This window comes from Komagataella phaffii, chromosome 1, assembly GCF_000027005.1.
Source record: "Komagataella phaffii GS115 chromosome 1, complete sequence".
Classification (NCBI taxonomy): domain Eukaryota; kingdom Fungi; phylum Ascomycota; class Pichiomycetes; order Pichiales; family Pichiaceae; genus Komagataella; species Komagataella phaffii.
The window spans coordinates 835946-847890 of record NC_012963.1 but is presented as its reverse complement, the minus strand read 5'-3'; the positions used below and the strand labels follow the sequence as shown (position 1 = coordinate 847890).

Genomic DNA, 11945 nt, shown 5'->3' with positions numbered 1-11945 from the left:
AATGGAATTCCCTGTTGAACCTTCATTGCTTCCTAATAATTAAGATTAAAATGGTTAGAAGATCGACAAGACTAGCAGGAAAAAGAGAATTGGAGGCAGAGGAGGAGGTTAAGCAGGAGGAGAAGCCCAATAAAAAAGTAACTAAGCAAACTAAGAAGGTGAAGATCCCCAAGGGGGACGAAGAGGAACACGACGTGAAACAATCAAATGGCTCCAGCAAATCCTCTGAAAAAGCTGCCGTTCCTGTTTCTGCTCCTTCCACAAAGTTGGAGGTTGGAGACAAAATCTCAGATCTGGAGCTGTTGAATCAGGACTCTGAACCGGTCAAACTTACAGACCTTGCTGCTAAGAAACCAATCTTAGTCATTTTTGCCTACCCAAAGGCTTCCACCCCTGGATGTACTAGGCAGGCAAAGGGTTTTGGTAAAAACTACGAGGAACTGAAGAAGTACGCCACGGTAGTGGGGTTATCAGCCGATTCTCCTAATGCTCAGAAAAATTTCATCAGTAAACAGAGTCTGCCATATGATCTGTTGACTGATCCTTCAAGAGAATTCATTGGACTATTAGGTGCCAAGAAACAGCCAAAAGGGGTGGTGAGAAGTCACTGGATTTTTGTAGATGGAAAATTAAAAGTCTCCCAGGTTGGTATTTCACCTGAAAAGAGTGTGCAAAGTGCATATGATCAAGTCTTAGAATTAGCAGGTAAATAATTAGTTATTTCATATGAGGGGGTAGATCCTGCTGATGAGATTGATAAGATTCTCTGTCGCTATTATCGTATGTCCGTTCACCTTGATTGGATTGAGAGTTATCATAGGAGTGCTGCTGATGATCCTTTTGGTAACCTCCTTGATATCCTCCTTGATTGCTCTGGTGGCTACCTTGGTAACCATTTTGATATTCTCCCTGATACTGGTTATCATACGAATTATTGTAACCCTGAGCTTGATGCGGGGGGGGAGGTAGTTGGCCAGTGGTGAAACGTGGGTTTTCACTGTTCTCATAATTACGATTGTAAGATCTGTAGCCACCTCTTTCTCCGCCTCCTCCACGTCTGCCACCACGGTAGTTGCTTTGCCTTGATCTCCCGTATCCCCCAGATGGCCTGGTTCGACTTTGGTACGAGTTATACTGTTTCTGGGAACCATCTGTAGCACGTCCAAATTGTCTTCCATCCTCGAATCCAGGATCCAAGTCTATTTCCATCTTGTTATTGAAAATCATTGTTCCATTTAAATATTTGACAGCGTTAAGGGCCGAGGTCGGGGAGCTGAATATAACGAAACAGAATCCTGCTGGTGATTGAGTCTTAGCATTCAATCCCATAATAATTTCCCTAATCTTACCACATCTTGAAAAAAGCTCATGTATCTGTTCTTCAGTAACGTAGACCCCTATGCGCCCGACGTAAACGGTGGCAGACTGAAGGGATTTCTTGAGCTCTTCGTATCCGTTTGGATTTCGTCTTGCTTTGTGAATTAAGTAGGAGGAAGGTCTATCAAGTCTGGAAGCAGTACTATCAAAATCAGGAGTATCAAATTCTCCGAGATCTGACGACATGATGGAGCGGTAGTTGCCGTTGAGGGGAGTTAAAGAGACTGTTTAAAGGAGTCTGTCTCTACGCAGTTGAGAATCAAGTAGAGCCCTCAGCCCTCTGAGCCCTCCCATTGCGAAAACTGGATAGAACAAAAAATTCGCGTGTTCACGTGGCACCTCTTGTGATCCTCGCCCAACGGCAAAGCTTAATAATACCTTCGTCTGCCTTTCGTGCTCATGCTAATTTTGCTTTGTGAGACTCGAAGATGCGTGTGTGTGCATTCTTACATTTAGTATGCACACGACATTAACTCCTGCTTTTCCATCAAAAGTGGATCCCTCTCTCCTGACTCTTTTACATTACAAATTGTACCAAGCAACGAACAGTTTGTACCACACCCCCCTCTGACAACCTCCCTATTAAACCCTACCTGGTTTTCTTTCAATTTTAAAGTCAAAGTTTACAACATACCATGGGAAACAGCCCGTCCAAAAATGAACTTAATGCAGCAATAACAACTAACTCCCACGCCAACAGCAACAGCTCCAATGGTGTCGCAGGAGACGAACTAAACGGGGAACTAGACGAGAAGTCTGCGGCGGCGGCGACGTCGCTGTCTACTAATCTTAATCATAAACACAAACAGAGGTCGCACAATATCAACGTCAACGCCCTCCCCCAGCCTACCAAGACTTCACGTTCTTCGCCGCTAACAGGAGTATCCCCTTATGACTTGGAGATCTCCGCCCAGATGGCAAGATGTCTGTCTAATTTTACCAACAACTCTGATGACCTTCTTTTCTCTTCTTCTTTAGGATCGGAGTGTTCGTTGTCTTCGTCCACTACACCTCCTACCTCCAACGCTACTGGCAAGGTTTCGCAAGAAAATCAAAGTCGAATGTCGCTGGACCCGATATTCGAAATTTCACAAGAGTCTACACCAACACCCGCCACACCCACTTTACCCACTGCTTTCCCTTTGAAAGAGGAACATCTTATTTCCAAGAGAGGTCGTAAGGAGTCTACGCTGTCGTCGGGATCTTCTCAAGGTGATCCACTCGACGTAGACATCGATGAGGTAATAAATAACCTTATTGAAGCCGGTCTTTCTCGGTCATTCTCCAAGAAAATATGTGTTTCAAACCATGATATGAAGATTATCTGTGCAAAGGCACGAGAGGTGTTCTTGAGCCAACCTACTCTCTTAGAGCTCGCCGCTCCTGTCAAGATTGTAGGTGACATTCATGGTCAGTTCTACGATCTGCTGAGAATTTTCAAGTTATGCGGTTCTCCTCCTTCGTCCAATTTCCTTTTCTTGGGTGATTACGTCGATAGAGGAAAGCAATCCCTGGAAACCATGATACTTCTACTATGCTTCAAAATCAAGTACCCTGAAAACTTTTTCCTACTACGTGGGAACCATGAGTGTGCTAACATCACCAAGCAATATGGATTTTATGATGAATGCAAAAGACGGACTTCCTCCTCCAAAATATGGAAGGCTTTCGTTGATGTGTTCAACACGCTTCCCATTGCAGCAACTATCGGAAACAAAATATTTTGTGTTCATGGAGGACTTTCTCCTCATTTGACCAATTTAGCTCAAATCAACTCTATCCAGCGTCCCACAGACGTTCCAGAATCTGGTATACTTAGTGATCTTTTATGGTCCGACCCAGATGCGGACATTTTAGCCTGGAAAGAGAATGACCGAGGAGTTTCCTATTGTTTTGGAAAGAGAGTGATCAACAAGTTCTGTAAGCATTTTCAATTCGATCTCATCGTTAGAGCACACATGGTGGTGGAAGATGGATACGAGTTTTTTAATAACAGAAAGTTGGTGACAGTTTTCAGTGCACCTAACTATTGTGGCGAATTTGATAACTACGGTGCCGTAATGAGTGTGGACAAAGGACTCATGTGCTCCTTTGATCTTCTAAAACCGGACAAATAACTTGTCGGTTCCATGCGTTTTCTCTTTTTATAGTATATTTCTTTTTATCTTTTATGAAACGGTTGGATTTATTATATATTGGTCGATGGCCATATCAAGGAGCATAGCTCTTGTATTAGCGATTCATCTCTAGGACCTGTGAATTGGCTGAAAGTTTCTGGTTTCTGCCTGGATACAAATTGAAGAACCTTGCGTATGAATGAAACGTAAGCAGAGATGTTTCCCTTGACATTAGAGGGAAGTTTCTCCAATGCTTTGGTACAATCTTGAGCGACAATAGCATGATAAGTGGTTAGATCGGAGTTGGTGACTTCTTTCATCAGATGATCAAAAGGAAAGGTTACTTGTACTATTTCGTTATCCTTGATTTGTAGAAGAAAAATGTAGGAGGTTGGCAGTTCGTTTTCGATCAAAAGTTGGCGATCTATCTCGTTGATAGGAAATTGAATTATCTTATAACCGTCATCGGTGGGGATGAATCCACTATTGAAAAACAATTTTCCAACATCCTCTAACGGCAAGTAAGAGATGAACAATTCTTGGCTTGATTGACCATCAAAAGCCTCGGAAGAGTACTCAAATTTCAAAACAATATCGTTGTCTTCGTTGACATCGAAGAATGAGTTAGTTAAACTGTTGCTGTGGTTGATATAGTCCAGTATGGGAACCATAGTAATTGAGATTGAAAATTGATCGTCATCTAAAACTTTCCCGGGAATTTCCAAGGTCCTAGATTTAACAGCAGCTTTGAATTGGAGAAATTGTTCTATAGACAGCTTGTCTTGGGTGATACCATACTTTTCAACAGATTCAATGAAAAGTTCATAAATAGCATAGTCACTTTTCAATGCTTTTAAATTTACTTGAAACAAAAAATCTCTCGACATGTATGGCTCGATAGCATTTAACTCCTCCAACGAATCTTTCTGGATGGAATTAACTTCAGTGTTCAGTAGAACCTGCAGATAAGACTTGAACTTGCTAATTTGAGGGACATCCAGTCCGAGCTCAATGATACAATGGTATCCTACAACGTAAAAAAAGACGATCAAGGTTTCTGTGAGCTGATCGCCGAGATGCTGGTGAACAAAAAGAAGGCAATGGCGAATTATTTCACTAGACTTGGAGGTTTCTGATAGTGATTGGAGAACCCTTTGGCATTCCTCCAATGAAATGGTGGATGATCTCTTTACAACGATGAGACTATACGTCTTTGACGGAGGTAATTGACGTAATTTTTCCAGATTCACGAATATTCCCGAGCCTCCACCATCAATCGACGATTGGCCAATCTCCACTAAGTTGTTTGGATACTCCACGTCCAACGATAACTCCATTTCCCCCATTTCAGGGAAATAGCTGAGATCTATATTGGGCTCGGGTCGCCCTGACAGCACACATTTTGCTAAATGCTCCTTCGCGCCTTTATTCTCACTCTGCTCATTCACTCTCCTTCCTTACCTGATTATTTTCTTATCTATCCATATAAACCTGGATTTGAATAACAGATGCCTCTCCGAAGGACACGAGGACGATCACAGGACTACAGTTTGAAAAAAAGTCCTGATCAAGAAGACCTGGACATTGACGAGGATCTGGACGAGGAAGTTACCCGTTGTATATGCGGTAACGAAGAGCTCAACACCGATGATTCCAGCGTCGACACTGGGTTCTTCATTCAGTGTGAAAACTGTTCAGTGTGGCAACATGGCTACTGTGTAGGCATCAAAGATACTGCTGATTCACCTGAAAAGTATTGGTGCGAGCAATGTAAACCTGAATTGCATGCATTGATAGAACATGGAACGAAGTCATTGTATATACCCGTCAATGGAGAAGTCAAAGTCGAAGACGATCCGCCCGAAAGCCTGAAGGAAACTGAGCCTGCTAACCAGAGTGCTCCGGAGGAAAGTGACTCAAGGGATCAAATCGAAACGAAAGACACGAAGGATGCCAAAGAGATAAAGAAAAACAGAGATGTCAAGGGCTCCAAAGATGGCAAGCATAGTAAAGAGAGTAAGGAAACAAAGGACTCAAAAGATGCAAAGGAGAAACTAAGCGTCAAACAAGAGGAAGCTCGATCAAGGCTAAGTGTCAGAGAATCCAGACAGTTACAGCAGGCCCTGGAGTTGAGTGCCAAAGAGAGCGGAGTAAAACCTGAGACGATAGAGGTATTGGAGAGACCCAGAAGAACTGCTAATTCCAATGGCACGGAACATACTAGCGATGAAAGTGAGCCTTCGTCCAATAAGAGGAAGAACGACACTGTTGTGTCTAATAAAAAGGGAAAAGAGCTCAAGAGTAAAAGGCTGAAATCTGCATCGTCTTCATCTTCTTCTAAAGAAAGCAAAAAAGAAGATAAAAAAATCTTACAGTTGAATTCTGAAAAGCCGTTCAAACCAAAGACGCATTCTTCCAAGATCAGTATGATAGAAATGCGCAAAAGAATCGCCGGAATCTTAGAGTTTATCGGACGAACACAGATCGAAATGGCCAATGAAGAGAATGAAAGGGCCCAGCTTACCAAGCATTTGAAAGACGATGCAGATGATGAAGATACAGCTCTCAAATTGAAAATTGAGACTAATCTCATTACTTCATCGAAAAACACTCTCACTATGATGGACTCTCTTACAAGAAAACTACTGCGATGGGAGCAACGATTTGGTGCACCAGGATAATTGAAAAAGTAAAAGTTGTATTTAAAGTGTCTACTCCAATTCTAGAACTTGAGTCATAAAACTATTCGTGTTGTGTACTGTAGTTCCCCCTATAACTATCCTCGTAGACTTGTTCACCAGATTGAAATTGTTAATTATTCGGGCCTCTTCATAAGTGACTCCACCAACAAAGAAAATAATAATATCTTGCAGCCTGGCTCCATTTAGATCAGAAACAGGGCGTTGCTTCTTCAAAAAATCATTGATTAAAGTCGGATAATGCGCTGTGGGTAGCTTATTTTTCACTAACTTGCTGATAACTCTTTCCAACCTTGGAATATGCTGCATATAAATATTGTCGTTTTCATGACTTTGTTTGAACCCCTGCAGTAGATTATTTGTTGCCTGGTTAAATATCGAAGATTCAGAGTCATCATTCAATCGTTTGGTACTTCCCGAGTATTTCAACATCCTGTTGACTGTATTTATTTCAAACTCTGGCACCCCCTGCTGTAAAAGTATTGACAACATTTTTGGAAGCTGGTTGTTGGGATGAAGTTCATATCGTATGGCATACAAACATACTAATTTAACTTTTAAGTTGTTGGCAATCTTGAACTCTTGAGATGTCAACAGCTTTTCTAGTTCTTGAAGGTCAGCATTATGATTGTCATTAACAGCTATGGATTGTTCCAATTCACTCACTTGCCATAAGTGATTTTCGTTGATTTTTCTATCTAATTCTGTAATCAAGCCCATATGTTTGGAAATGTTGTTTGAAAGTTTTTTGAATTCTGGAAAAGATTCCAGAAAGTGTTTCATATCATTCAAATCTGTCAATTCATTAGAATTGTGTTTGACGGTTTTTTCTTTGTACTCGTTTACGTATGTTTTTATACTATCGGACAAGTCTCCGAAATTCAAATATAGAGACTGAGCATAAAATGGATCTTGAGAGGGATTCAATACCAGTTTGATTAGATCTGGGGGCAGATCAGAAGGAGTTCCCGTTAAATCCACCGTATTATTGAAAATTCCTAAAAGCTCGTGTACCATAGATTGATAAGTCCAAGGATTTAATAATGGAGTGATTGGGTCGTTTTTTCGGTCAAGAATTAACAGGACAGGAGGGATATCATTCACCGGGAACTTTTCCATAATTTTAGAACTTTGCCCAAATTCGTATGACAAATCGGAAGCTAGCTTAGAACACATTCGACTATTAGATTCATACCTGATTATAGGATTCGTTTGCAAGGAGAAGCAGAGTGATTTCAAGCTTGCTAAAGTCAAGAGAAACTGTTGCTGATTCCAAGCATCAATTGAATTGAAAATATTCAGTTGTTTGAAGGAAAACAAGTTCTTGTTCAAAATGTCGTAATCTAGGAACAATTCCATGACCTTATCGACCATTTCCAAATCGTCCCTCTCCGCCAACCTCTCTAAGAATGAGTTGGGAACTACATTATTGAAGTAGAGCTTGTAGGATTTGTATTTGGGAGCTCCTAATTCCTCAACAAGCAAGTTTATAGTTTTTTCTGATACTGATAGGAAACACACACAATCCAATTGCTTTATCGTATCTCTATTCTCGTTCTCCAACTTGTCGATCAAATACACCTGATGGTTCAACAATTCTGATTGGGTGCTCACTAGGGAAATTATGGAAGAAGTGATATCATCCAATAAAAGAACCTTAATGCCTGTGTCTGTGACAATTTTATCCACGTAGGATTGTCCAACCTTAACCAAGTCCATGTTAGTTGTTAGTGGCGGAAACTGTTTATAAGGCTCCGATTGTTAGAGAAGATGTTGATTGTCTAGCGAAGATCCAACGGGGCTAGTGGAGTAAAATTCGAGCAATGTTCATTTCTTGATAAGAGAGGGTACTTTGCGAATACTTTGCGAGAGATGCCATCTCCAGATAACATCAGAAGCACATAACTTCTCTACAAGTCATAAGAATTTTCTGGAACATTGGAATAGAGCCAAAAAAGGCTCTTTGACCTTTCTTGTCGGTACTTCTCCAACCGAAAAAGCGCTTCTTCTTCTGTAAGCCCCTGGTTGATATAGGTCTCTATAGCCTGTGCTATCCTTCTCCTTCTCTGCACAGTTTTCCTGATACGTCCACGACGCCAGCTAGTACCATATTTCCGTTCCATTTCTGCTAAAGAAGGTTGTCCTTTGTATCCAATCTTGTACTCCCGCCAGATGGCAGAGATTGTTTTTGCTTTGTTATTGAGAATAATTTCAGGTATTACAGTTGTTGTTGGAGCAGGAGGAGCTCCAGTGGGGTTGGAGAACGGAACAGATACTGGAGCAATGCCATATTGACCGTTTGCAGGTTGTGGAGGTTCCATTGAATTAGAGACTGGCTCAGATTGCGAAGGTGTTCGGTGAGCTCCAACTTGTCCTGCTTTAGACACTAAAGTGAGCATTTCCACGATCTGTGTCACCTTGTTGTTGGTATTAGTCAGCAATTCTTTTAACTGTTGAACATCCATGGATAATCTGTTAACCTTATCATTTGTTTTAGCTAATTGCTGGTTGAGATATGAAATATCGGTTCCAGAAGAAGATGTACTGCTGGAGGAACCCCTCAATCCTTGGCTAGACACAATCGAATACCCTGTAGGGGGCTCAATTCCACCGAATTCATTTGACAGCAGGGATGGGTCGCTGTTTCCTGTGAACGTAGTGGGTATCAGCATATTTGAAGAGTTAGTTGATGTTGGGGTAACCGTTCTTTCTTGGGCCATCTCATGCGATTGAGTCACGCGATGTACGTTCTGTCTCTCTTTCTTGATCTGCTTCAAATACTCTTTAACTCTGTCGTCTCTTGGTGTCACCCAATCCGCATCAGGCTCGTTTGGATCGTCTAATACAGGTCTAACTTTGAACTCAGTACGTTGCCTATGATATAAGTCTACGATAGCGCTCACATATGCATCGAAGGATGCAAACGAGAGGGGGATTTCTCGTACTTTGGCGGGTTCAATATGAGTTTTCAGGAACAGGAAGAGTCTCTTTGGCGTAACGATCTCACGCAATTTGGGCGGACCTGGAATGAATTTCTTCCCCTCATTGTGACACCAATTTAAATAGGCTGTTTGTTTGCTTTGGTATGGGTTTTTTCTTTGGATACTAGATGCATTCATGGACTGCTCAGGCCATCAATTTTAGTCCCTTAGTAGGCAGCGGATTAGAAGAAAACCTTGCAGGGAAGACCACTGGTAGATATTAGTTTAAACTTTCCCCACTATCTTGATGCTCTCCCCCCACTATCAAGATCTTCGCGAACACTTCCTTATATTTCAAAACGTTTCTCTTCTGTCCGATTTATTTCACAAAGAAAATCTCTCTTTCTAGATCCACATTTCCCCCCGTTCTGCCGAGGATGTCGCCCACAAATCCTCCGCCAGTTCAACGAGGGAGATCACTAAATTCCATTCATGACAAGAAGCGGCATGGCACACCAAAAAAGACCCAGTTTACAGCTGGAGGTGGGAAAAAACTCGTAAGGAATGGCTCTCATGGCAAAAACCTGAATAAACTGCCCCGAATCACTTCATATGAGGCCGTAAACGCGTTAGACCACACGATAAGGCCTGACTTTAACAGGTCGAAAAGTACGGACGGCATATTGGACAGAATGGCTTTGAAATCTCTCACAAAAAATGAGACTAGAAGTCCAGAGCTAAGTGAAGAAGAAGTAGAAGAATTTGACGATGATGTCAAGGTTGTAGAAAGCAACTCAGGGGCAACATTAGAAGACAGTCTGCCTAGATTATATGGAGGGGACGTCCTGCTATCACAGTCAACTGGCATAGAGAGAAGCATAGCTCCAGTTGCCTCGTTGCGAGGGTCATTGATAAGTATACCCTCTCAATTATTGGCCCAGACAATGGGTGAATTCAGAACAACAAGCCCTCAGGGTCCTCCATTAGTCACATCTGCTCCGCAAAATACACAGGATACTCCCTCGAGAAATGCAAGTCTAATATTCAACCCTTCGAATGTCCACATTGCTGGTACAGGCTACGAAGACACACGAACCCAACAGAAATTATGGTTACAAAGAGAAAGTTCGCTTAGAGACGTTAAAATGCCAGTTAAACAACCACAGACGAATGGTTTCTTTTCTACATCCCAGTTTCGTACTGAATTTGAACGATATTCCAAGGAGTATTTAAACGTTCGAAGGTACGTAAATCCGGTAGCTGAATCGTTGAAAAGATTAGACGCGGCAAATAAAGTGCCAAAGGATATACAAAACCGGCCTTCCACTATCTCAGTAAAGGAAATACAAGCGAAGGCAGAAGCTATCAAAGCCCAAATATGGAATGAAGAGGTGAAGTAAGAGCTTCTAGAGCACTATCCATACCAGACCTCCAATGAAAACGCCGAGTACCAACACTGTCAAGATAGCAGCACCAGCTTTATCCTTTCCTGTGATGTCCAAATCATTCATATTAATTCGGGTGGAAGACCCTATTCCAGCTTCAGGGTCACTCTTAGACGACGACTCGTTCTGCGAGTAAGGAGCCGGGGAATCAAGCACCAATAACTGTGTAATTACCTCCAAAGCACTCATCTGCTCACCTAGCCCATACATGTTATCATAAGCACCTATATTCCAATTGAGACCACAGGTAACTCCATCAGTACCACCAGAACACGATTTGGCAGCCCCTTCAGCCGAAGCTGTCAGGATTGTCATTATTTGGTCGGTCAAAGAGGGTACTAGCTTGGCCGTGTAGCCCAAGCATCGACTGAAAATACTCTTGAAAGACCGCTGATCGTTGTTACAATTCATAGCAGCCTGGCATTGTTGTTCATAAATGACATTGTCATTCAGGAAAATGGATATTGAAGAAAGCAACGTGGTCGTTCGAGTTAGCCACACTTCATCATGGGTGAAATCGTACATATAAGCACAGCCAGCCATTAAGACACCGTAGTTATAGGTCCACTCGATAGTTGTAATATCAGTACACTCTCCACTTACGATATTCGCACCATCGTAGATAAGATATGTTCCACCTTGGTCGTTGATAAACCCAACATCATCTAGCCATTGCCAGACTTGTTCCGCCGTCTCGCCATAAGTCTCATTTTGAGTAAACCTGGCCAGACGCGCGGCAATGTGCAAAAGACACCCATTACTGATAGTATTCTTGTAATCGTAGCCTGAATTCCACGTGAAAATTTGCCAACGTAAACCTCCAGAACAGGTGGCATTATCCCAACGAGCCCACATTGTGTTGTAGACTGCTTGAGTCAGCGCAACCCAACTTGGATAATCTTCTGGGGGATCAGTAAAGTTTCTCTCAGCGGCACCCATTGCTGCAAATCCCCAGAAACCCTGATCATCATTTCCTTCAGTGGTGGATTGATTGGCAGGGATATAGTTAAAGTTGTCACCTGTTTGGTGCAGTAGAGCATCATAAATGATCTCTTCGTACGTGTTGTTGTCACACATGAACCAGTTTTCGATCATTCCTCCAAATGCTTCACCCGCCTGCCACCAGTAATATGGTGTCTGGAACATTCCCACAGTACCTCCATACCTCGTTCCTTCATAGTAGTCCATCATACCATTTATAATATGTGTAGTGGCCTCGCAGATGGAGTCCTTAGAGTCAACGTCCAGCGATAGAGCTGAGACTGTCGTCAAAAGCCACAAGATCCACATAGTTTATTTATAGAAGTAGGGTCTTGGAGAAGAAAGTAAGTGAAGTGAATTCGCGAGATGTTTGGTGTTTCAGAGGAGTTTGGCGGAGTCGAAAAG

At 42.2% G+C, this 11945-nt stretch overlaps 9 protein-coding genes across 9 annotated transcripts; 4 read left to right on the top strand and 5 right to left on the bottom strand.

Moving 5' to 3' along the window:
• Window positions 1–50: 50 nt before the first annotated feature.
• PAS_chr1-1_0155 (Nuclear thiol peroxidase, functions as an alkyl-hydroperoxide reductase during post-diauxic growth) lies at window positions 51–713 on the top strand (the record flags this gene model as incomplete). Its single annotated transcript, XM_002489755.1, has 1 exon — window positions 51–713. One exon carries the CDS (start codon window positions 51–53, stop codon window positions 711–713), a length of 663 nt encoding a protein of 220 aa, XP_002489800.1.
• A 4-nt stretch (window positions 714–717) lies between these two features.
• Window positions 718–1563, bottom strand: PAS_chr1-1_0154 (Small subunit of the heterodimeric cap binding complex that also contains Sto1p; the record flags this gene model as incomplete). Its single annotated transcript, XM_002489754.1, has 1 exon — window positions 718–1563. One exon carries the CDS (start codon window positions 1561–1563, stop codon window positions 718–720), a length of 846 nt encoding a protein of 281 aa, XP_002489799.1.
• A 449-nt stretch (window positions 1564–2012) lies between these two features.
• PAS_chr1-1_0153 lies at window positions 2013–3494 on the top strand (the record flags this gene model as incomplete). Its single annotated transcript, XM_002489753.1, has 1 exon — window positions 2013–3494. The coding sequence occupies one exon, from the start codon at window positions 2013–2015 to the stop codon at window positions 3492–3494; it is 1482 nt and encodes a 493-aa protein (XP_002489798.1).
• Window positions 3495–3565: 71 nt separating this feature from the next.
• On the bottom strand, window positions 3566–4840 carry PAS_chr1-1_0152 (Cytochrome c lysine methyltransferase, trimethylates residue 72 of apo-cytochrome c (Cyc1p); the record flags this gene model as incomplete). Its single annotated transcript, XM_002489752.1, has 1 exon — window positions 3566–4840. The coding sequence occupies one exon, from the start codon at window positions 4838–4840 to the stop codon at window positions 3566–3568; it is 1275 nt and encodes a 424-aa protein (XP_002489797.1).
• Window positions 4841–5002: 162 nt separating this feature from the next.
• On the top strand, window positions 5003–6175 carry PAS_chr1-1_0151 (Protein that relieves transcriptional repression by binding to the Cyc8p-Tup1p corepressor; the record flags this gene model as incomplete). Its single annotated transcript, XM_002489751.1, has 1 exon — window positions 5003–6175. The coding sequence occupies one exon, from the start codon at window positions 5003–5005 to the stop codon at window positions 6173–6175; it is 1173 nt and encodes a 390-aa protein (XP_002489796.1).
• A 30-nt stretch (window positions 6176–6205) lies between these two features.
• Window positions 6206–7912, bottom strand: PAS_chr1-1_0150 (Protein of the Sec1p/Munc-18 family, essential for vacuolar protein sorting; the record flags this gene model as incomplete). The annotated part of the gene is made up of 1 exon (XM_002489750.1): window positions 6206–7912. The coding sequence occupies one exon, from the start codon at window positions 7910–7912 to the stop codon at window positions 6206–6208; it is 1707 nt and encodes a 568-aa protein (XP_002489795.1).
• A 191-nt stretch (window positions 7913–8103) lies between these two features.
• Window positions 8104–9312, bottom strand: PAS_chr1-1_0149 (Hypothetical protein; the record flags this gene model as incomplete). Its single annotated transcript, XM_002489749.1, has 1 exon — window positions 8104–9312. One exon carries the CDS (start codon window positions 9310–9312, stop codon window positions 8104–8106), a length of 1209 nt encoding a protein of 402 aa, XP_002489794.1.
• A 239-nt stretch (window positions 9313–9551) lies between these two features.
• PAS_chr1-1_0148 (Hypothetical protein) lies at window positions 9552–10514 on the top strand (the record flags this gene model as incomplete). Its single annotated transcript, XM_002489748.1, has 1 exon — window positions 9552–10514. The coding sequence occupies one exon, from the start codon at window positions 9552–9554 to the stop codon at window positions 10512–10514; it is 963 nt and encodes a 320-aa protein (XP_002489793.1).
• A 6-nt stretch (window positions 10515–10520) lies between these two features.
• PAS_chr1-1_0147 (Putative mannosidase, essential glycosylphosphatidylinositol (GPI)-anchored membrane protein) lies at window positions 10521–11849 on the bottom strand (the record flags this gene model as incomplete). The annotated part of the gene is made up of 1 exon (XM_002489747.1): window positions 10521–11849. One exon carries the CDS (start codon window positions 11847–11849, stop codon window positions 10521–10523), a length of 1329 nt encoding a protein of 442 aa, XP_002489792.1.
• Between the last annotated feature and the right edge of the window lie 96 nt (window positions 11850–11945).